The sequence below is a fragment of the Myotis nattereri genome, assembly GCF_964212035.1.
Source record: "Myotis nattereri genome assembly, chromosome: 11".
Lineage (NCBI taxonomy): Eukaryota > Metazoa > Chordata > Mammalia > Chiroptera > Vespertilionidae > Myotis > Myotis nattereri.
The window spans coordinates 82,212,887-82,236,319 of record NC_138086.1 but is presented as its reverse complement, the minus strand read 5'-3'; the positions used below and the strand labels follow the sequence as shown (position 1 = coordinate 82,236,319).

The window sequence follows — 23,433 nt, the reverse complement described above, 5'->3', positions numbered from 1 at the left end:
CTCTATTCCTATCCCTGTCCCTGTCCCTCCCCATCCCTGTCCCTGTCCCTTCCCTGTCCCTGTCCCTTCCTTATCCCTGTCCCTTCCCTGTCCCTGTCCCTGTGCCTGTCCCTGTCCCTTCCCTGCCGAGGGCTTGAAGGGAAGCCCTGAGGCCCGTCCAGGGCGGCCGCCTTATGGGTCGTTGCCTCCTTGTCCTTCTCACGTTTTCCTGTGACAAATGGGTGAGGCCAGGGGTGCCCCACACGGTGGGAAACTGCCCCCTCGGGTGGACACCTGGGGTGGCAGGTGCGGGGCCACTCCGGTCCCGCTCGCTGGGGGCCTGGCAGCTTCCCCTCTCCTGGGCCTGCCTGTGGGGAGCACTGTGCTGGCAGGGCCCGCCCCCCACCTGCGACTGATCGCAGCCCTGATCTCCGCTGGGGAGCAGGAAGCCGCTCCTTCCCTCTTCCCTCCTTTTTTGCATATTGGCCTGTGGGTCCTCCTTCCTCTCTGCCCGCCCCCCCGGGAGGGAGCGTGAGGGCGGCAGACAGGAGCCAGGAGCAGCCACCGCGGGCACAGGGCCTCCCGGAGCCCAGTGCAGGGGACCCCGCATCCTGAGGACCCCCCATCCACGCCGGGACTCCTGTGGGCGGCGTGGGCTCAGCGGTGAGTGCCCCCTTGCCCCCCCCCCCGTGTTGTCTGCTGGGCTCCCCTGGATGGAGGCCCAGTGTCTCCTGCCCCAGCGCCCGCCGCCCCTCCCAGCCGCTGTCGGGGTGACGGAGAGGGTCCTTCAGACTGCGGCTCACTGCGCGTTGGGGTCCCGGGGGCCACCTCCTGGCGGGGAGCCGTGGCCTAGAGGCAGGGGAGGGCCGCCCGTGGGAGAGCACCCCCCCACTTTCTCACCAGGCCCATCCGGTCCTCCCTGCACCCCGTGGCCGCCCACAGAAACCGGCCCCTTCCTGCCACGCGGCGCCCGGGTTCGCTCTGCTGACGGGCAGGCGCGGTGCGGGGCCCGGGGTGCGGGGCCCTCACTTCTCCCCCCACCTGCTGGTGATCACGTGAGGGATGTTGCCGGGACCATTGGACCGGCTGAGATGGCGTAGCGCGGTCTTAAGGGCTGGTGACGCACCGAGATGGGTGTTTGCGCCCCGTCTCTCAGATCCGGCCTCGGCCCGCGCGCAGGGCGTGTTCTGTTCGTTTGAAACCATTTACACGTGGACGATCCGGGCGGACCCAGTCCCCAGGGACAGCCAGGCGTTCCCTGGACGTGGCCTCGCCAACTGGGGCAGATCTTTGTGGTGAAATCTGGCCGCCATGGGGCACACCGGGCAGCGGGCCCTGCCTGTGGCCAGCGGGGAGGGTCATTTCCAGGCCTCGGAGGAATGAGAGGGAGGCATGGAGCTCCGGCTCCCGGGGTCCTGAGGGTCCTCCCAGCTGCTCAGGGAGCCCCCGGCGGCCAGCAGCTCTCCCGGGACCAGGAGGGCCCTGCTCCTGGGCTGGGTGCTGCGGGCAGCAACTTCGAGGGTCTCCACGGATGCCCAGCGTCTCCCAGCCTGTAGGTCAACGGTTCTCAACTGGTGGGTCGCGACCCCTTTGGCGGCCGAACAACCCTTTCACAGGGGTCGCCTAAGACCATCCTGCACATCAGATATTTACATGACGATTCCTAACAGGAGCAACATGACAGTTATGAAGTAGCAACGACAATAATGTTATGGTTGGGTCACAACCTGAGGAACTGTATTTAAAGGGCCAGAAGGTTGAGAACCGCTGCTGTAGGTGCCGCCCGCCCTCGCCCGCGGGCTGCGGGAGCTGCCGGACCCAGGCTTTGTGGTTTTCCTGTTTCTGCCTGGGATGTATGTTTCCCCGAATTTAAAGAATTTTCAGATTAATTTAGAGCAGACAAGGCTTTGGTTAAAAAAAAAAAGTGATTTGCTAAAAAGGAAAACTTAAAACAGTGAAGATGAATTATTGAAGCGCCTGGGAGGGCAGGCGGGGGGGGGGGGGGTGCGGATTATAAATAAGGGGCTGGGCGGGAGCCAGAGGAGGAAGTTGTAGCTCCTCTGAGGTCCTGCGGGTGCCCCTCCACGTGTGCGTGGGGCCTGCGGCTCGAGGTGGTGGCCGGAGCCCCGGGACTGCACCCGCCGTGCCCGTTCCCTGGGGTTGGGCGGCCATCTCAGCGCGCTGAGGTCCAGCTGGTGCTGAGCTCTCCTCAGGGATGAAGTGGAACCGGGAACGGGTCCTGCTCATGGATCCGACGACAGAGCCCATCAGCGCCCGGTGCCGCTCTGCCCTGTTCTGAGGCTCCTCGCCCAGCGGCTCTCGCTGCCCAGCCGGTCCGTGTGGCACGGATCACTGTATCGCTGGAGGGTCAGAGCCGAGTGCTTTGTCGCTAAGCGGATGGCGTTGGGGTGGATGAGGTGCGTGCGGAGGCGCTAGGGCTCCTGAAGCCGGAGCTAGCCGGGCGGGATCTAAGTTTGGGGTCTCCGTTCTGTCCAAAGGCGAGCAGGGTCTTTGTGACGAGGCACCTGCTTACTTGCTGAGAGCTGATCGCTGTGTGGTGGCGGCAGAGAGCGGCCCAGGTGCCCCAACAGCCCGGCTCCACGCGGCCTGAACAGGTTGGAGGGCCTCCGAGGCTCAGGAAGGCCCCCCCTCCTCTCGGGGCTCCCAGGAAACACCCCGCATTCGAGGGGCCGGGCAGCCTTTGCACTGCGAGGAGCAGGACTGAGCAGGCGCCGGCTCACAGCGCACCGGATGCGTCGTCCCCAGAGCCCATTTCTCTGTGAGGCTGAGATGTAGGAAGTAGAGTGTCCCCAGCGTGAGAGACGCTGACGGCTCCTCCCCCGACGTCCTCAGTGGGAGGTCGGGGCGAGCGGAGCACCCACCTGCCAGGGTGGGGGGGGGGAGGGATGGGGGACGGACAGCGGGATGTGCCGCGAGGATTTGCATAATTTCACTCCCTCGGGTCTAAGCAGAGCAGGGCACAGGGGCCCCTGCGAGGCGTCTGCGGCCAGAGGCCGGGAGCCGCGGGGCAGTGCACGCGGGGCTGTGGGGACAGCGGCTCCTCCAGGTGCTCCGGGCTGGGCTGCCTGTCCGTCCGCGGCAGCGCTGGTGGGAGGTCACCTCGGGCCCAGGGCGCCGGGGGCTCGGCTCTGCGCAGCGGCCTCCTGGGCACGCGCCTCCTGCACATGGGGCCGAGGTGGCCTCTCCTAAAATGGGAGAAACACAGGAACAGCAGGAGCCACACCGGTCCCTGGTCCGCGCTGCCTGATAACCACAGGCCCGGCGGGCGACGCTGTTACCGGTGGGTGTCACGGTGTCGCCGTCCTGCCACGCACCGAGGCGCCGGAAACCGCGGAGGTGGGAGAAGTGGGTCTGCGCCTAGATTTTCACTGAAGGGACGAGGTGCACACAGCCGCTGATGTTTGAGGGGGCTGCTTAGGGAGTGGCCCGGCGAGGGCGAGGGTCACACTCGGGGACAGCGGCCCACACATGTGAATTGTGAGGCTGGGTGCTGCGTGGACAGGCCTTACGGGGAGTAGTGTGAGAGCCGGGCGCGGAAGGGCCCCACAGGCAGCCTGCCCCTCGGGGGGGAGGGGCACGGGACGGGGCAGACACGGGAAGGACACGGGAGAAACATAGGTCATGGGATGGGCAGGCTCGGGAGGGACACGGGACATGGGAAGGGGCAGACATGGGACAGACATGGGACGGGGCAGACACGGGAGGGACACGGGGTTTGCGATGCCGGACTGTGCTGGCCCTTGGCTCCCAGCTCCGCGCCTGTCCCGGCTGCAGTCAGCGTGTCTCCAGCCCCTTCCCCCTCCCGCCTTAGGAACAAATGAGCCCAGAACTGCCCGTCGGAGCTCATCTGCCCTCAGACAGCAGGTTCACAGAGAACCCGCTGGAGGCGTTTTCTGTGGCTGAGTTCGCGGGGGGCGGGGGGTGGGGGGCACGAGCTGGATCCTGCCGCCCCGTGTGACTGGCGCCAGCCGCCCCTGTGGGACAGTCGTGAGCGTGTGTGGGTTGGCAGCTTGTTTTTGAAAAATGAAAAAGATCCAAAATGAGACGAGGGCACGGAAGTCTGTGCCCCCAACGGCTGTCAGGCCGTGGGGAACCCCGGGAGGTCCCCGGGACGTGCCCCGAAGGCCGCACAGGGCGGGCTGCCTCTTTGAGGAGACGGCGTCCCTCATGGTGACAGGACAGACCCGGGCGAGTCGTCTCCTTGTTGGCAAACGAAAGGGCAGAGAGCGCTGTGACCTCAGGCGCCTGACACAGCCCCGGCCCGGCCCCCGGGCCGCCCCACCCGCCCCTCAAGGCCAGCGTCACTGTGGGCCAGGAAGGTGCCCGACTCACTGAGAGCAGTGTGGCTGGTGGCGGGAGGGTCGGTGCTGCCGGGGGACCCATGACCAGGATGGAAATGGATGGGGGGGGGGCGGGTAATAGCAGAATTGTCCAAAGAGCGTGCGTGTTTCCTGCTGAAATCGGGGTGACGGCGCTGGGCTTTGAGGTCCCGGCCGGCAGGAACCGTAGACTGAGAAGGTGTCACCATCGCACGGTCATGGGTTCGAATCTCAGCTCTGTGGTCTCTGATGCGTGTGCCCGCGGCTGGCCCCTTCTCTCTCAGCCTCGGGTTCTCATCTGTGAAATGGGAATAATGATATGGACTGCGCACGAGAGCCATACTGCCTGAGGGTAAACACCCACTTAGCACGTGGGCTCTGCGTCCCGGCCCACGCTGGAGACCGGGCCTGACCCTCAGACACCCGGAGGCAGTTTCACTGGAGCCACGGAACCCCAGCACCTTTTCCATCTCCACGTGTGTCTGCATGTGTGACGTCCCCAAGAAACGCTGTGAAATGTTACTGGGCAGACAGTTACCTGACAGTGTGTGTGTGGGGGAAGTATTCGCATGCATGTGCGTGTGTGTATACGTATGTGTATATGCATGTAAATGTCTACATATGCACGTGTAAATATGTATGTGTATATATATGCATGTGTGTATGTAATTATGTGTGTACACATGTGTTTGTATGCATGTATGTCATTTTTGTCTTTTTTGCTGAGGAATAACTGACACAGCATTCCATTAGCTCCAGGTGTGCGCTGTGATGACCTGGTAGCTATGTTTTTATTCGGCATAAAATGACCGCACGATTGACTGACATCTGTCGCCACACAAAGCTACAGAGACCGTGTGTCCTGGGAGGCGCTGTGGCGGCCGCCGTCCCGCCTGCCCGTGCCCGGGTGGCTGTGGACTGTCGTCCTGCCGGCCCTGCGTTTGCTTTGGGGGACGAGGCGGGGGCTGCTGGAGTCGCCCGGAGCCGAGCTTTCCCGGGGCTGAGCTGCGGGCTCTGTGACCTGTGAGCGGCCGCGGGGTGGGGGGCCATGGGCGCTTCAGGCCACGGTGGAGCCGGGATTTCAGGCAAACGCTGGGGCGGGTGCTCATCCTGGAGACAGGAGGGGGCGGGGCATGGAGGGTCCGAGGCCGCCCCTGCAGACTGGCCCATTCCCCACTGCCCTGCCCAGGGCTCCCCCGTGCCGCTGCCCAGGGACAGCCAGCTCCCGCCCCTCCCCTCATGGGTGTGGGAGGAGGAAAGACAGGCAAGGTCAGGAGGGTGTTTCCAAAGCCTCATTGTCCGAGAGAGAGAGAGATAGAGAGAGAGAGAGAGAGAGAGAGAGAGAGAGAGAGAGAGAGAGGCAAAGGGGGAGAGACACCAAGGTGGAGGGAGAGACGGAGAGACACGGAGAGACACGGAGAGGGAGGGAGCAGGGAGAGACAGGCTGCCCTCGGGTGGGGGAGGTGCGTAGTGAGGGCGAGTGCGGCTCCTGGGGGACGCCATCACAGCTCCGTGCTGTCTTCACTCACCTCTGCCTCCGTTTCCCGTTTCCGTGTGAGAGACAGAGTGTGACTCCGGGGACGGTGAGGCTCCGGGACGGTGGCCTCGGGCTGCAGGCTCACGGGGCTCCTGCAGGCGCTTGTTCCCGCTGCCTCCGAGGCGGCTCGGCCTCAGGCCCGAGGTCTGTGGTCTGGGCTTCCAGGGAGGACAGCACAGATGCTCCTGGGTCCCGGGGGCCCTCCCCACCCTCCCCTCTGGCCAGGGAGGCAGGGACGTGTTGTGAGTGCGCTTCTGTGGCCCAGGCCCTCCCTGATGGGAGCCCCTCCCAGCGGGGCCGGCGCTGAGCCTGTCCTCTCCCTGACACGGCTGCTTCCGGGGGGCAGGAGGGGGGCCGTGAGTGGGGAAGTGACAGGCATTGTCTGGCCCTGATACATGAGAAGAAGTTGTGAGAAATTTGTGAGAAATGGGTCACTCAGGAGGGAGAAGCCCAGGCCAGGCCAGTGCTGCAACAGGGTGTGTCCAGAATCTGCTGCCCGGAGACCTGCCCCCACCGGCCGCCCACTGGGGGTTGAGCCGCAACCAGGCCTGTGCCCTGACCAGGAATCGAACCCTGACCTCCTGGCTCATCGGTCGACCCTGAACCACTCCGGCCAGGCCTGGGGGACCTGCTGGGGTGACCCTGGGCTTGGCGCCCTGCTGGCCTCTGGGGCTGGGCATCTGCCTTTGGCCGCTCTGTCTCTCCTGGGTCCAGGGGCCTTTTCCCTCTGTGGCCACCAGCCGAGCCCTGGGCCACACGCAGCCTTGGACACTCATGTCGCCCCTGTGACTCCGTCGGGGGCCTTCACACATAGGGGAGCCCCCTCCCCATCCAGAGAAACCACGGCCGCTCCTGTCTTCATGACCAGGACGGACATCTCCGGACTGGAGATCTGTGTTCCACATGCCCCATAAACACATGCCTGGCCTCTGCCTGCAGGGCGGTCACCCTCGCTGCAGAGGGCGGAGTCCCCTGACCCCCGCCTCCTCGTCCAGGTCCCTGCTGAAAACAGGCCACACAGCTCAGACCCACACACCGGACTAGAGAGACAGAGGAGGCCCCAGGAAACAGTGACCTGATTGCGGTTCAGGAACAGACCCGGCCGGCCGGCAGGGCTCAGGGGTGAGCGTCGACCTATGAGCCAGAGGTCACGGTTCGATTCCCGGTCAGGGCACAGGCCCGGGTTGCGGGCTCGATCCCCAGTGCGGGGAGTGCAGGAGGCAGCCGGTCCCTGATTCTCTATCATCACTGATGTTTCTATCTCTCCCTCTCCCTCTCCCTCCCTCTCTGACATCAATAAAAATAAATAAAATAAAACAGACCCAGGTTGCTGGGCGGAGAGAGGCCTCTTCTGAAGGTGCCCAGCCGAGCAACGGGGAGCAGACCATGGAGGCCCCTTCGGGGTGGTCATCCGCGAGGGCCCCCGAGCCCTCCAGGTGCCGGCCGGGGCCGGGTGCGAGCACAGCGCAGCCCCGCCCCCTGCCCACGTCGGGGTGGCTGCCCAGGCGGCCGTGGGCCATTTGCTGTCGCCACCCACGGGCCGCCCGTCCCGGCTGCTTTCTCTTTTTAAACCATCTGGGGAGCCGGCGTCTGTCAGCAGAACAGGAAGCAGGCCTCCCCGGCTTGTCTTGCTGCCGCGGCGGCTAGAGCGCGGCGAGGGCGGAGGCAGGGCCCGGAGCAGCGGGGACAGCGATGAAGCGCCCGTGTGGCCCATCTGCCAGGCGGGAGGTGCATTCATTATTGATGGACGGGGCGTGCGCGGCTCCGCTACGCAGCCCGCCTGGGTAAATGAGACATTCTTCAGCAAATTGCTTCGTTTTTCTGATTGCTGATTGTGCGCGTGTCACCAGGCTGACTCAAGGTTCATCGATGCATGCTCAGTAAATTAGAAGGAACATAGCTGTGGATCAGCCGGGAGAATGAATGCGGGCCCTACAATGACCCGGGGCCATTTAATTTTCTGCTTAATTTTGTTGCAGTCAGTTTGCATTTTGGGTTATTATGCAGCAGGAAATTAACAATAAATAACAAATTTGGTCCTCCTGCGCCGGTAATGATATTTTTATAAATCTTTGTAATGCCGCCTTTTCAGGGTCCCGGTCTGTGCCCGTCCGAGGCGCCCGGCGAGTGTGCGGGAGGAAGGCGCTTTATTCGCGCGGATCGCCGCGTTCACGGCCGGCTCTTTAGCGCGCGCTCACATCTAGCCGGCCCTGCCCGACACTAACCCCTTCCTCTCTTCTCAGGGAGCCCGAGGACCATGGACGGCGACCAGGGCCAAGACCTGTCCCAAGTTTCAGGTGAGACCCTCGGAGACCCTGTGGGGTTCCGGTTATGTTCCCGGGGCGGGTGGCGGGCAGGGGCCATGCGGGGCTGCTGGGCAGAAGGGAACCCCGTGATGGAGGTGGTGTCAGTGTTTAATGTCAACCCTTAGGGGCCGTCCCAGCCGGAGACGCTGGGCCGAGACTCTCCAAGTTACGATTAGTTCTGCTCTGGAGCCTGAGGGCAGCTGGGAAGGACTTGGGGGGGGGCGGGGGGGCGGGGGTGACTGGTTGATCTTCTCTGGACCCGAACACCCGCCAAGGCCCTTGTTTAAAAGGGAGAAAAAGGGACGGACAGGAGTGGGGCGGGGGGCGGGGGAGAGAGAGGAGAAGGAAGAAGAGGAGAAAGTAACTTGGAAAGTTTGGGGGCACAATTTAGAATCTCTGCTAAGCCTGGAAGCAGCATTGCTGGCCTTCCCCATGTGTTTATTTTTTTTCTTTTGTTAATTCACCTGAGGATATTTTTCCATTGATTCTTAGAGAAAGTGGAAGGACAGAGAGAGGGAGAGGGAGAGGGAGAGAAACATCAATGTGAGAGACACATTAATTGGCTGCCTTCCGCAGGCCCGACCAGGTTTGGGGATGGAGCCTGCAACCAACGTACGTGCCTTTGACGGGAATCGAACCCCAGACCCTTTAGTCCATGGGCTGATGCTCTACCCACTTAGCCACACCAGCTGGGGCCCCTTATGTGTATTTCAAGCCGTGTTGGACGCGGCCCTTCTCGTCACAGGGACAGGAAGTGGAGCAGTGAGCAGTCGGAGGAGGCCGAGGGTGGGTCACAGGCCGTCCCAGCGGTGGCACCGGCAGCCCCGCTCCCGGGTGTGGGGTGAGGAGCGCCCTGTCGGTGCTGCGCGTGTGGGGGCAGCAAATGGGCCTCTGGGGGTCCCGCCTGTTATATCTACAGCCTCGGCTCAGGTCCGCCCAGGCCGCCGGCCTGCCCACTGGTTCCCCAGGTGTCACTGCATCTGCCTCTTGGTCTGATCCGTCCTGTGAGGAGACCTGGACCTGGGGGAGGCCCTGCCCGTGGCTGCTCTGAGCTGTGCCCACCTGGAGACGGGCCCGCTGCGGGCACAGACGGCCCCTCCTCCGTGCGGCTGCGCCTGGGGGGCAGGTGTGGACTCGCTCTCAGGGTGCAGCGACCAAGCCGAGAGCCAGCTTTTCATCGCCGGCGCTAGGCCCTGGGAGTGCCGCTGGGGGCGTGAGAATGGGTCGGCGAGTGTGGCCTCCTCTCGGTAACTCAGGGGTTTCCCCAGACATGCCGTCCGGGTGCAGAGAGGGGGGCAGGCGGCGCTGGCACTGGGGCTAACGTCTGAGAACCATGGACGTCCGAGTCCTCTTCATGCAGCTCTGGGCAGTGAGGGGATCGGGAGTCACTGTGGGGAGGCGTCAGGGCCATGCGGACGTGAGAGTGCAACCTGTGCCCTCCTTCCTTCACATGAAGGAGACCCACACCCACTCGCATTCACACACACACTCACACTCACATTCACACACTCACACCCACTCGCATTCACACACACACTCACACTCACACACTCACACCCACTCGCATTCACACACACACTCACACCCACTCGCATTCACACACACTCACACTCACACACTCACACCCACTCGCATTCACACTCACACTCACACTCACACACTCACACACTAGCATTCACACACTCACACCCACTCGCATTCACACACACACTCACACTCACACACTCACACCCACTCGCATTCACACACACACTCACACTCACATTCACACACTCACACACTAGCATTCACACACTCACACCCACTCGCATTCACACACACACTCACATTCACACACTCACACCCACTCGCATTCACACACACTCACACTCACATTCACACACTCACACCCACTTGCATTCACACACTCACACCCACTCGCATTCACACACACACTCACACTCACATTCACACACTCACACACTAGCATTCACACACTCACACCCACTCGCATTCACACACACATTCACACACACACTCACATTCACACACTCACACACTCGCATTTACACACTCACAATGACATTCACACACTCACACACACACATTCACACTCTCGCATTCACACACACACATTCACACACACTCGCATTCACACACACTCACACTCACATTCACACACGTACACACACATTCACACACACGTTCACACTTGCACACACACTCGCATTCACACACACTCAGACTCTCATTCACACACATTCACACACACACATGCTCACACTCACACACATTCACACACTCACACATTCACACACACGCTCACACACTCACACTCACACACTCACACATACATACTCTCACACACATTCACACACTCACACACGCTCACACACGCTCACAGAATCACACACATAGTCACACAAACACACCCCACACATGTACACACAGACTCACACAATTACACACTAACACACACATTGTACGCTCACATGTACACACACACACACACACACACACACAGGCGCAGGGCACCGGGAGCATCTGTGCTGCCTCCGGGCTGCCTCCTGGAACCCGGGGCAGAGGAAGGCTGTTGTGGAAGAGACAGGACGGCTCCTCACCGCCCCTCTCGGCGTCATGTGAACTGATTTCCCTGAAGCACATGCTTTGTTTTGGAAAAAGATCTGTAACAACAAGAACCAAAACGATGTCCTGAAGACAGAGCTGGGCTGAGAGTCTCGTGTGGCCTGGCTCCGGGGGGTCTGGCTCTGCGGGGGTGAAGCCGCAGGAGGCACTGTGAGACCTTCCCCGGAAGGTGCCCCCCGCACCGCCCTGTGTGTGTGTGTGTCTGTGTCTGAGTGCACGTGGCTGTGTGTGTCTGTGGGTGTATCTGTGTGCGTGTCTGTGTGTCTCTGTGTGTGTGTGTGCGCACACGTGTGGATGGGGCGAGAATGTCAAAGCCACAGGAGGTTACACATTCCAAAGCAGAAGGAGGCTACTGCATGGCCTCTGCCCCTCGGCCCTCACCTGGGGTGCACCGGGGACGATGCCCCTGAAGAGGAGACCCCGTGGCCATGGGTCCCCTGCCCGGGCCAGGGCCGAGGGCCGAGGGCAGCCTGCGCGGCCCCGCACGTACTCTGTGTGAGGAGCAGCCGCTCAGCTCTGGCCTCGTGTGGCAGCCGGAGCAGAGCCCCTTTCTTCTCCTCTGTGGCCGGCCCTCCGCCTGAGCTCAGCCTCCAGGAAACCTGCGCTCCGCTGTTGGCGGGAGGCCCTGGGGGTGGGGGGGCCTCAGACCGGCTGCCGAGGAGGCAGCTCCGTGGGAGGACGGAGGTTTGGTCTGGAATCGAGTTTGTACAGTTGGACGAGACGCGCGTCCTCCAAACCTCCTCACACTGCGGGTGTGCGCGGAGCCCCGGCGCTCGGGCGGCGACTGGAGCCTCTCCAGGGCCCGCACTGTTCAAAAGGCGTTTTTACTGGTTTCAGACAGGAAGGGGGAGGGGGAGGGGGAGGGGGAGGGGGGAGAGGAGGGGGAGGGAGAGGGACATCCGTGATGAGAGGGAATCACGGACCGGCTGCCTCCTGGACGCCCACACTGGGGACGGAGCGCGCACCCGGCCTGTGCGCTGAGGGGAACAGACCCCTGGCCTCCTGGCCCACAGGTCGGCGCTGAACCACCGACCACGCCGGCCGGGCAGGTGTGGCCTGCGTGCTGTCCGCAGTGCACGTGTCCGTGTGTCGTCGCACAGCGCGGAGGGGAGGCAGGGCTGGGAGACATGCCTGCTGTTCCCGTGGTACGTTCCACGTGCCCACTGAGCGTGCGAGGGCCACACACCACGCCGTTCTGCACGCGCACGGCGGCCCTGCGAGGTCAGCCAGCGCCCGGGGCTCGGCCTCATTTCCCTCCTGGAAGAGCTCTAAGGAGGGGACTCCGTCGCGTCCCCTCGGACTCGGGGGCCACAGAGAGCTGGGCCCCGGCCAGCCGCCTTCCAGTCCCTGCGGGCCGAGCTGGGCTGACTCCACAGCCGCCTCTTCCCACCTGCTCGGCCTCCGGCCTCCGTGCACGGGCCTGGGGGAGGGCCACCGCCCAGGGTGTGAAGTCCGCACCTGCAGAGGTCTGCCCATCGCGAGGCCTTCCACGAAGGGGTGCGCGTCCGGCGTGGAAACCTTCGGCGCGAGGCGTCCTGGGGCGCCGGTCTGAGCGGCCACCCCGCAGACTCGGGGCTTTTAGGCAAATCAGGGGCCTCTGCAGGTGCGGCGAGGGGGGTGAGGGGAGGCCGGGGACAGCGAGGAGGCTGGGGCTCCCGTCACCCCGCGCGGGCTGAACACGCTCTCTCGTCCGCCTCCCGCTGCTCCGCGGGCTCCTGTCCATCAGGCTGCCCCGGGCTCCCCGTCGCACCCCCACCGTCTGCATTAGTCCCTCCTCCCCCCACGTCGCACACAGTGAGGTGGCGGCTGGGAGGCGTCCTCAGCCAGGTACAGCCTGTCTTGTTTTCTAATAAACAGATTGGCCAAATTTTTCTTTAATTTTTTAAATCATTTTTTTATTTCTTGACAACAGTGGGTGCACACTGTTGTATGCGTTTCAGGGTGCAGCCAGTGATGAGAACAAAAACAGATCCTTGTCAGGGGACCGTCTGAAAACCTCACACCCACCTGACAGGCACCTGGCGGTTAGAATACGCGCGACCCGTTCCCTAGCTGCACTCCCACCCGTGGCTGCACCGTCACCACCCACTGCTGCGTCCAATCCCTGCACCCACCCCCACCCTCCTCCCACCGGGCTATCCGCAAAGAGATCCATTACATTTTATTTTATTTTCTTTTGAAAAAATTGTTTATTTCCAAAAGTGTGTTTCTATCCCTGGAAACAAGTTTCAGCGTAGTGATTTCAAATGATAAACTGATAGAAATAAACTTCAGTGAAAATTAGATGTTACGGGCTGTGACAATGTACCTTGTTGATGTATATGTGTGTAATACCTGGACGTGTGAAGTGCTCATTAAATACCAACTTCTTGCTCACATGAACCTGAAAATGTGCCGTGGTTACCTTCCTGTCTGCCTGTACTGCCAAACGCGTGGTGTGCACAGCTCTTCCGTTTTCCCTAAACCACGCCTTCCGTTCCGGGATCGGGCTTCAGTGTCGTCCAGCTTTCAGCACTCGCTCTAGGGTTTCCTTTGACCTCGTTGTTTAACTCAGTGGCTTGGCTTCTGCTGCTCCTCCCATTTTTTTGTTATTTTTTTTTCTTTCCTTTATTGATTATTACATATGTGTCCTAATGCCCCCATTACCCCCCCACTCATGCCCTCACCCCCTGGTGTCTGTGTCCATTGGTTGGGCTTATATGCATGCAAGTCCTCTGGTTGATCTCTCCCAATAACCCCCACCCGCCCCTGCCTTCCCTCTGAGGTTTGACGGTCTGACGGATGCTTCTCTGTCTCTGGATCTGTTTTTGTTCATCAGTTTATGTTGCTCATTATATTCCACAAATGAGTGAGATCATGTGATATTTATCTTTCTTTGACTGGCCTGTTTCACTTAGCATAATGCTCTCCGGGTCCATCCATGCTGTTGTAAATGGTAGGAGTTCCTTCCTTTTTACAGCTGCATAGTATTCCATCGTGTAGATGTACCACAGGTTTTTAATCCACTCATGTGCTGATGGGCACTTAGGCTGTTTCCAAATCTTAGCTATGGTGAATTGTGCTGCTATGAACATAGGGGTGCATATATCCTTTCTGATTGGTGTTTCTGTTTTCTTGGGGTATATTCCTAGAAGTGGGATCACTGGGTCAAATGGGAGTTCCATTTTTAGTTTTTTGAGGAAACTCCATACTGTCTTCCACAGTGGCTGCACCAGTCTGCATTCCCACCAGCAGTGCACGAGGGTTCCTTGTTCTCCGCATCCTCTCCAACACTTGTCGTTTGATGATTTGTTGATGATAGCCATTCTGACGGGTGTAAGATGGTACTGCATGGTCGTTTTGATTTGCATCTCTCGTATAATTAGTGACTTTGAGCAGGTTTTCATATGTCCCTTGGCCTTCCTTATGTCCTCTTTCGAAAAGAGTCTATTTAGGTCCTTTGCCCATTTTTTTTATTGGGTTGTTTATCTTCCTTTTGTTAAGTTGTATGAGTTCCCTGTAAATGTTGGAGATTAAGCCCTTATCGGTGATAACATTGGCAAATATGTTCTCCCATGCAGTGGGCATTCTTGTTGTTTTGTTGATGGTTTCTTTTGCTGTGCAGAAGCTATTTATTTTGATGGAGTCCCATTTGTTCATTTTCTCTTTAGTTTCCATTGCCCTAGGAGCAGTATCGGTGAAGAAATTGCTTCGGCATATGTCTGAGATTTTGCTGCCTGTGGATTCCTCTAGTATTTTTATGGTTTCCCGTCTTATGTTTAAGCCCTTTATCCATTTTGAGCTTATTTTTGTGTAGGGTGTGACTTGGTGGTCTAGTTTCATTTTTTGCATGTATCGGTCCAATCTTCCCAGCACCATTTATTGAAGAGACTGTCTTACTCCGCTGTGTGCTCCTGCCTCCTTTGCCAGATAGTAACTGAGCGTAGTGGTTCGGGCCGATTTCTGGGTTCTCTGTTCTGTTCCATTGAAGATCGGTTACGTTTTAAAAAGCAGTCAGGGTTACAGGGACACACCAGCAGGAGTTGAGCAGAGAGGACAGGCCCTCTGGGGACGTCCGGTTCCCTGTGGTGCCCCCCCCCCCCCCAGCCCAGGACCTGAAGGGGCCCAGGCCCCAGAGCGCCATGGAGCACCCCAAAGTCCTCCAGGAGGGCCACAGGAGAAACCGGGGTGTGCCCTGTAGTGTCTCAACTCCCACCCCCCAGCCTGAGAACCACAGCTGCTCAGGACAGACGCGCGTGCACACCCCACACTCGCCCCGCATCCGGCCATCGGTCCTTCGTTAGACGGGGTCTCCACTCCCAGGTCTGTGGGGCCCCCAGGGGATCCCCGAGAAAGCGAGTGGCCTGGGTCCCTGGTCGCCAAGCCTCCCCACTGCAGCGCCCCCACTTTTCCCAGAAGACGGTTTCACCCACTGAAGTTCTGTGTGAGATTATTCTCACCAAGAGATGAAATAAAAGTGAAAAGACTGCCCTGACCACCCCCTGTGGCCCCCGAAGGGTAAAGCCAGTGCGGGAGGCCTCCGGAGCTGTCGCGGGGTACGTGCCCCCCCCCCCGCACCCTCCTGCCCGGGTGCCCCCCCCCCCCGCACCCTCCTGCCCGGGTGCTCCCCGCCCCCCGCACCCTCCTGCCCGGGTGCTCCCCCCCCCGCACCCTCCTGCCCGGGTGCTCCCCGACCCCGCACCCTCCTGCCCGGGTGCTCCCCCCTCCGCACCCTCCTGCCCGGGTGCCCCCCCCCGCACCCTCCTGCCCGGGTGCTCCCCCCCCCCCGCACCCTCCTGCCCGGGTGCTCCCCCCCCCCGCACCCTCCTGCCCGGGTGCTCCCCCCCCCCGCACCCTCCTGCCCGGGTGCTCCCCCCTCCGCACCCTCCTGCCCGGGTGCTCCTCCCCCCCCCCGCACCCTCCTGCCCGGGTGCTCCCCCCCCCCGCACCCTCCTGCCCGGGTGCTCCCCCCCCCGCACCCTCCTGCCCGGGTGCCCCCCCCCCGCACCCTCCTGCCCGGGTGCCCCCCCCCCCGCACCCTCCTGCCCGGGTGCTTCCCCCTCCGCACCCTCCTGCCCGGGTGCCCCCCCCCCCCGCACCCTCCTGCCCGGGTGCTCCGCTCCTCGGGAAATCAGTGAGACACGTGGAGCCCTCCCTGCTCTCCCTGCTCTCCGTCTCCCAGGGCAGCGATGACGCATTAGTGACGTCAGGCGCCTCGACAAGGCCCGGGTACAGCCCAGCAGTTTCACTCCGGTCTCCGGCCTTCGTTTTCCGGGGGGACGTTCCCACCGTTCAGCCAACCTTGTTCCCGGCACCGGCTCCCGGTGTCCCCACAGCGCCCGCCCGGCGCGGCCTCCGGGCCCATTGCAGGTCCGGGAAGGGCGTGTCCCAGGGGGCGTGTCTCCGGTGGGTGTGTCCTGGTGTCTCAGGTGGGCGTGTCCCGGTGTGGGGATGTCTCCGATGGGCGTGTCTCTGGTGGGCGTGTCCCCGGGTGTGGGCGTGTCTCCGGTGGGTGTGTCGTGTGTGGGCGTGTTTCCGGTGGGCGTGTCCCGGTGTGGGGGTGTCCTGGGTGTGAGCGCCCCAGGCTCTGAAGGGTCAGGCTCCCCGCCTCCCCCGCTGCGCTCCGGGCCACCAGCAAGTCCCTCCGGCCCGTGGCGCCCGCCGCAGACAGGCCACCCCGTCGCCCCTTCCGTCGTCGCTTCTGTCCGCCTCCCGGGTCCGTCTCTCCGGCTCCGCCCTGAGGGCCATCGGCATGCACGTGGCCCGCGGCTGTTCCTGGCCCGCGGCTGACCGCTCCCTGCGGGCTGAGGCAGGTGGAGAGGTTGCCATGGTTCCTGGGGCGGCGTCTGGGGCGGGGCCTGGGCTGGACCTCCTCCCCCCCCACCCACCCCGTCAGACAGACACGGGGCGTGGGGAGCCCCGGCCTTGGTAACCCCGCTTTGTGGGGGTCACACTGAACTTTCATGCTTCAGAGATGAGGCCCCGCAGGCAGGATCTTGGGTGAGCCCTGGGGACCCACGGGCCGGGGCGGCCTGTCCTTCGCTCCCCAGGCTGCCCCCCGCCCCAGGTGAGCCAGGCCAGGCAGCTGCCCAGACATCCCGACAAGAATGCGGACGCACCACACGCGTGCCTCTCAGCGGGGCCCAGCCTGCGACCTTGACCAGGAGGGTCTGGGAGGGTGTGGCGGCGGGAGAGGCCACCCCACAGGGCACCCTGAAGGACACCCCGCAGAACAGCAGCAGAGGGTGTGGAGCGGGACACGGCTGCTGGCGGGGCCTGGACTCCTGGTGCTTGGACTCTGGCGAGGTCAGGGTCGTGTGAATGGGTGCCCGCCAAGTGCTGTGAGATAAAAAATAAATAGAGCCCTGGCCGGTGTGGCTCAGTGGATAGAGCGTCGGCCTGTGGACCAAGGGTCCCGGGTTTGATTCCGGTCAAGGGCATGTACCTCGGCCCTGGTTGGGGTGCAAGCAGGAGGCAACCAATTGATGTGTTTCTCTCTTTTACTCTCTTTAAAAATCAATGGAAAATTATCCTCGGGTGAGGATTAAAATAATGATAATAATAATACAAACCAATCTAAGTTCCAAAATAGAAGGAGGATTTAAATCGAAGCTCATGCGGCTGCACAGTGGGTGTGACACAGACGTTACACTGAAGGCTGGCAGTGTGGTCACGGCAACGTCTTAGGCAGGCACTTTATTTTATGAAGAGCATGTATCACCCTGTATTGTCTACAATATGTAAATGTGTGGGCATGCGCACACACACACATACACACGCACGCACATACACACGCATGCACACACACCACATGTATACACATGCACACACACATGCACACGCGCACGCACACACACTCCAGGGCTGTAACAGTGGGATCTCCAGCAGTGCATGTGGTTTACGTGTTTGGCCTCCTCCTCCTCCTCCTCTGAGGCCACACCCAGGGGAGCCTAGACCCTGAGCCTTCCCCGCTGGCCTCTGCCCAGGGACCAGGGCCCCCGGCGATGGCCACACCCCAGAAGCTCACGTCCCGCCTCTCTCCACAGGGAAGGAGAGCCCGCCAGTGAGCGACACCCCGGAGGACAGCGACGAGCCCATGCCGGTCCCCGAAGACCTGTCCACCACGTCGGGAGGCCAGCAGGGCGCCAAGGCCGACAGGGGCGCGGGTGAGTCGGTCGCGGCCGGCGGAGGCCCTCCGTCTGCTCCTAGGAACTTTGTCTCTGTCCTTCTCCCTGTTTCCCTCAGCCGCATGCTCGGGAGTGCCGACCCTCGGACAGGCCCTTTGTCTGATAGACGCTCCCGGCAGCTCGGCCAGGGACCCCACGGGCAGCCCCGTGGCCGTGTTGGGGGCAGCCGCCTTGGGGGCACATCGCTAGCCCTGCCCTCCTTCCCCCGTGCCCAGTGTGGGGAGATGGGGGTCTGTGGGTTCGGCCGCTGACAGTCACCATCCCGGGTGTCGGGGGGAGGCCACCTGTGCTGGAGCTCAGGGCGGGAGGGTGCACACCCGCCAGGTCACGCTCTCCCCCTCACACGCTCCTCCAAGGCGACATTGAACTGAAAATAGAAAATCTGAAACACAGAAAAGAACAGATGATAAACACGCATCTCGGAGAGCTCAGTGGACACACTCAGACCTGCCCACACCTGTCCATGGAGGCCCGGACCCTGGTTCCCGGGCCTGCTCTCCGCAGTTCACATCGACAAACACGCCCTTCACTTGCCCGGGACCGGAGAGGGGCCTCGGGCCTCGGGCTGGGGAAACCATGTGGACTCGTACCCACTAACCCTCGAAATGACCCTGCGCCCGGACATCGAGTTAGGGCTCTGGGGGTCATCCTGGCGGCATAGGGCAGCTGTCCCCCAAGTGCCCTGCAGCCTGGGGATCAGAGCCCCCCCCGACATCCCTTAGGGATGACTCCTGGCGGGGACAGCACACCTGGCGCCGGTGGCCAGCCACGTCCCGCAGGCCCACGCCTCTCCGTGGGTCGCCCCTATGGACCCGAGGGCTTGGTGCTGTGCCCCTGGCGAGAGCCCCGGCCCCCGGTGCTCCTGACGGCCCCAGACTGCGTTCTCCGGGCTCCTGGGAGCCGGTGCTGCTCCTGCCCGCGTGGGCGTGGCTGCGGGGGGGGGCGGGCCTGCCGGGCCAAGGTCTCCTCCCGGGCGCCCTGGCCACGGGGAACTCGACTTCGATGCTGCTTCTCCTTTCACGATCACGTTGGTAAAAAGTGAGCTTCGGAGTTTAAGATGGAGAACACCCGGCAGGCCTTTGGGGGTGCCCAGCCGCTGACGTGGGCGCTGGGACAGTCGGGAGCAAAGGCTCTGGGGGCACAGGCCAGGCCGGGGCCACGGCAGGGAAGCCACGGAGGGCAAGGCCCAGGCGACACCTGTTCTCTCGTGAGGGTGGGCCAGGCTCCTGGAGGTAACGGGGAGCCCGGGGCCGCCCCAGGGAAAGGCAGGACGGTTTCTGCAGAGCAGAGCATGAGCAGGGCGTGAGCGAGTGAGGAGTGCAGGCCCCAGCCCCCACCTGCCCCTTCCCGACGTGGGTGGGCACGGGCATCCGCGTGCGGAACGTGTCACCTACCCAGTGTGCGCTGTGTGTGGGAAGCAAGGTGAGCGTGTGGAGAGCATTAGGAGCCCGGCCCGCGTGGCTCCATGGCTGAGCGTCAGCCTATGAACCCGGAGGTCACCGTCCGATTCCCCATCAGGGCACAGGCCCGGGTTGCGGGCTCAACCCCAGTGAGGGGCGTGCGGGAAGCAGCTGGCCAGTGATTCTCTCTCATCATGGCTGTCTCTCTCTCTCCCTCTCCCTTCCTTTCTCTCTAAAAATCAATAAAAGTAAAACATTTTTAAAAGAGCCGTAGGAGACAGTGGGAGGCCAGGGGACGAGGAAGCTGAAGGGGCTGCTCCCGGCGGGCTCAGAGCAGGAGGGCCGGGCCAGGACCGGAAGGGGAGCGCGCCCTGTAGAGGCAGTAGGGCCCGAGGAGGGAGCGCTGGGCGGGGGTGGGGGGAACGGGGACCTGGCAGAGCTGGGGGAGGCACCTCAGACGGAAGGAAGGAAGCACCAAGTCCGAGCCCCTCTCTGGCCCGGCCGAGCCTGGGGTTCCTCATGTAAAGTGGTGGCGGCAGCTGAGCCTGCTTATCTCGTCAGCAGACACGTCCCCAGAACCGCGCAGGGTGGGCGAAGGGAGCAGCAAGCTGCTGCGGACAGAGTAGCACAGACAGAGGGAAGGGACGGATGGACAGAGGGACAGGGCAGGGCAGGGCAGAGAAGATGGCAGCTTAGGCGGACGGAACAGGTGGAACGGATGGCTTATGAAGAGGGTAGCGGAGCCCAGAGCGGCCCCACCGAGAGAGGGGAGGGGAGCAGGGCATGTGGACACCTGGACGGAAGAGGGACGCGTCGATTTTAACAAAACGATCCAGGTCCTGTCCGTGAGCAAGGACCCTGGGCTCCCAAGGCCTTGGGGGCCCTGGCCCAGAGGTGCCTGTCCCCTCGGAGAGGAGGGGCTGGGGCTCGGGCTGGGGAGGCCCCGCCCCCGAGTGCCAGGGCTGGAGCAGAGATACAGAGGCTCAGAAGCAGGGCGCCCACCCAGCTGCGCCCTGAGGGAGACCCGCAGACACGCTGAGCAGTGAGAGCAGAAGGAGGAGAGTTGGTTTCCTGCCCAGAGGACCGGACCTGGCGCAGCCATGCCTCCTGGGAGGCGGGAGCGAGGGTGGGCGACAGTGTGAACAGGCGGCGACCCGGGTTTGTCTCCAGGATGCGCTCCGCTGGCCTCTGCCGCCCGGGCACCCGCCAGCGCTGGACCCGGCCTCCGCCCCGCAGCCTAATCGCACCGGTGGGAGCAGGTGGCTTCTCAGAGCGGTGAGCTCACCTGGTCCTTCCCTTCCAGGAGTTGGACCAGGGTTTCACTCACCCTGGCCAAGATGGAAAAAAACGCAAGAAAAGTCGAAAGAAATCTTTATTTTTCCCCCCTCATTGGAATCCAGAGAAATGGTTAAGTGTGGAAAAACAAATTTCCTTTTTTGCTCCAAGAATTCTAAGTAAAAAGCCCTTCGCCGGATCTGAGTTGGAGGACAGAGGGGGCATGGCAAGAGGGTTTCCTGGATGTTTAGTTGGTTACTCAGTGTCAGACCTCACCTTCGTCGTAAGGTTTCTGACAGGATACGGAGGCCGTGCTGAGGGTGGAGGCAGGCTGCGGCGACAGCCTGGGGGAGGGGCGGCCGGTGCCCACCGTGGAAGGTGGAGGGAGAAGCTGGGCTGGGCTGCCTGGAGGCGGGCGGCTGGTAGAGCGGGTGCGCTATCTCCTCAGCAGTTGCAGGAAGTGCTGCTATCTGCCCGCATCGCCCGAGCTGATAAGCCGGAGCTGGGCGTTATCTGGCGGCATCTGAGCAGAGCTGCAGCAGCCCGGGGTGCAGGGGGGCGCTCTGGGGCCGCCGCGGGCCTGGCTGCTGGACCTCAGGGCTGGGCCCGTCCGGGTTGGATTCTTATTTTCCCCCGAGAAGCACCGGCAGGGCCGCTCCTCTTCAGGCTGAAGGGCCAATGGTTTGGGCGGCAGCTCACGAAGCCCCGTTCCCACCCTGTGACGCGGTCTCTCGGGGACGCCTGGTGGAGGCCGCAGGTGTGGGCACCGGGACGTAGCCACGCCAGGCCATTCCAGTTGGAGAGGCGCCCATTGTCCTGAATTTCCAAAACCTGGGACTTGGCGTTCAGAAAAAGTATGTTGCTAACCAGTAAGTCCCTCAGCTTTTGGAAACAGAGGCTGTGGTGGAACAGGCTCGCGGCTTCCCGCTTAAAGCAGATGTTAGGTTTTGCGTTGCCTCCCCTCGATGGTCGGTGGCCACCGGCGCAAGTCGGACCTTCACAGAGCGCGTGAGCGTTGGCACTGACATTAAATCTGTGAGTGCGTGCGCCACGGACCTGCAGGAGAAGTGGGTGGGATGGTGTAGAGGAGGGGCAAGGAAGGAGGCGAATGAGTTGCCTGATTTAGGGAAAAGGTCTAGAAAGAAATATGGTGGGGAAGCCCCTGGAAAAGGGAGCGAAAAGAGGGGCAGATGAGCGGGACGAGCTGGAGAAGGGCCCTCGGATGGTGGTGAAGTCCCAGAGCAGCTCAGGGGATGGAGGCATAGGTGGGATGTAAATGATGGTGAGGGTTATGGAATGAGTGAGCGAGTGAATGAATGAAGGAATGCGTGAGCGAGTGAATGAATGGAGTGAGTGAGTGAATGAGTGAGTGAATAAATGAATGAGTGAGTGAATGGTGAATGAACAAATGAGTGAATGAATGCATGAACTAATGAATGAGTGAGCAAGCAAATGAGTGAATGAATGCATGTGTGAATGAGTGAGTGAATAAATGAATGAGTGAACAGTGAATGGTGAATGAACAAATGAGTCGGTGAATGAATGCATGTGTGAATGAGAGTGAATGAGTGAGTGAGTGAATGAGTGAGTGAGTGAATGAGTGAGTGAATGAATGAGTGAGTGAATGAATGAGTGAGTGAATGAGTGCATTGGGGGCCTCCCTCCTCTCGCAGGCGGAGGCTGTAGGACAGTCGGTGGGTTAGGATTTAAGCTTCACCAGGCAGATTATTTTAGGTTGGTGTATCTCACTGGGCACAGGTGGCATTGGGGCAGAGCCAATTCCTCCCCGGGTGGGATATTTAGCCACCCATGTCCCGCTTCACCTCAGTCACCATGCCCCTCCAGGTGTCCCCCATATTTCCCAGGTGAGAACCCCACTGCACCCCACCATTTCACCCAACGCCTCGTCAGCCACGTGGGTCGGGTCAGCGCGCCTCACGCACGAGAGCCCTGCCCACGCAGGCGGCAGTTTGTAGCGGGTTAGTTGAGCTTTTTAAATATAGCCAGCGTATCCCCAAACCTGGCGAATGAATTAAAAGAAAAAAAGAACATCTGCAGCAAAACTGGACCAGAAAAAAGTTTGTCAAAACTGGATCGTGGCTCTTCTGACCAACTTCCAGTTTTAACTTTCTGCCTCTGAAGGTGTTAACTGAAAAGTTGCTTATTTTTACAAACAGAAACCAGCGTTCATCTTATCTTCGCTTCATGCTGGCAGCTCCTAGGCCGGACCACCTCGAGCCCAACTGAGTTCCGAGGGGAAGTGCAGGCTCTCCCGCGAGAGGAGACGAGTCTGGTCCCGCTCTCTGCTTGGCTCCATCTGTGTGGAGAGCAGAGCTAGCTGTGTGCATCAAACAACCAACCGACATGTCGTTAACTTTCCTTTTACGTGAGGTTTCAGAAAGAAATGGAAAAAAAAAAAAACAAGGTTTTGAGCTGTGGTTGCCAGTTGCCACCTGTCCCATCTGGTTAGGACATTTTCTGATTTGGGAAGTGTAAATATAACCCAGAAAAAAAAGCTTCCCTCTTATGCAAAAGCAGAAAGGCTGAGGCAGAACGGAGCCCACCCAGGGCCCTGCCGTTTCCACAGAACCAGTGCCGCGGAACTGTGGCCCCGGGGAGCCGGCCCCCAGGACGCCGCCCGCAGCCTCCCGGGCCCAGCCTGCATGCCTGAGGCCAGGACTGTGCCGTCCAGATAAGCCCGGAGGGAACCACAGCTCCCACGTCATCCAGCTGTGGCCGAGCTCTGACCCTGTGCTGTTGGGATTTGGGGAGGTGGGGGGTGGGGGGGTAACAGAAATTGGCAGG

At 61.5% G+C, this 23,433-nt stretch overlaps 1 protein-coding gene across 14 annotated transcripts in view; it reads left to right on the top strand.

The window, feature by feature from the left end:
• IKZF1 (IKAROS family zinc finger 1) overlaps positions 1 to 23,433 on the top strand; it is a 74,005-nt gene that overhangs the window by 4,356 nt on the left and 46,216 nt on the right. For 7 of the 14 annotated variants that reach the window (XM_081101965.1, XM_081101959.1, XM_081101967.1 and 4 more), the window contains exons 2-3: positions 8,100 to 8,153; positions 17,813 to 17,932. In XM_081101965.1, coding sequence (XP_080958091.1) covers positions 8,114 to 8,153; positions 17,813 to 17,932 — 160 coding nt within the window. In that variant the 5' untranslated portion in view covers positions 8,100 to 8,113. Of the gene's footprint in view, positions 1 to 500; positions 643 to 8,099; positions 8,154 to 17,812; positions 17,933 to 23,433 lie in introns of those variants that run through there. The other 7 variants (XM_081101960.1, XM_081101957.1, XM_081101968.1 and 4 more) reach the window with 3 other exon arrangements.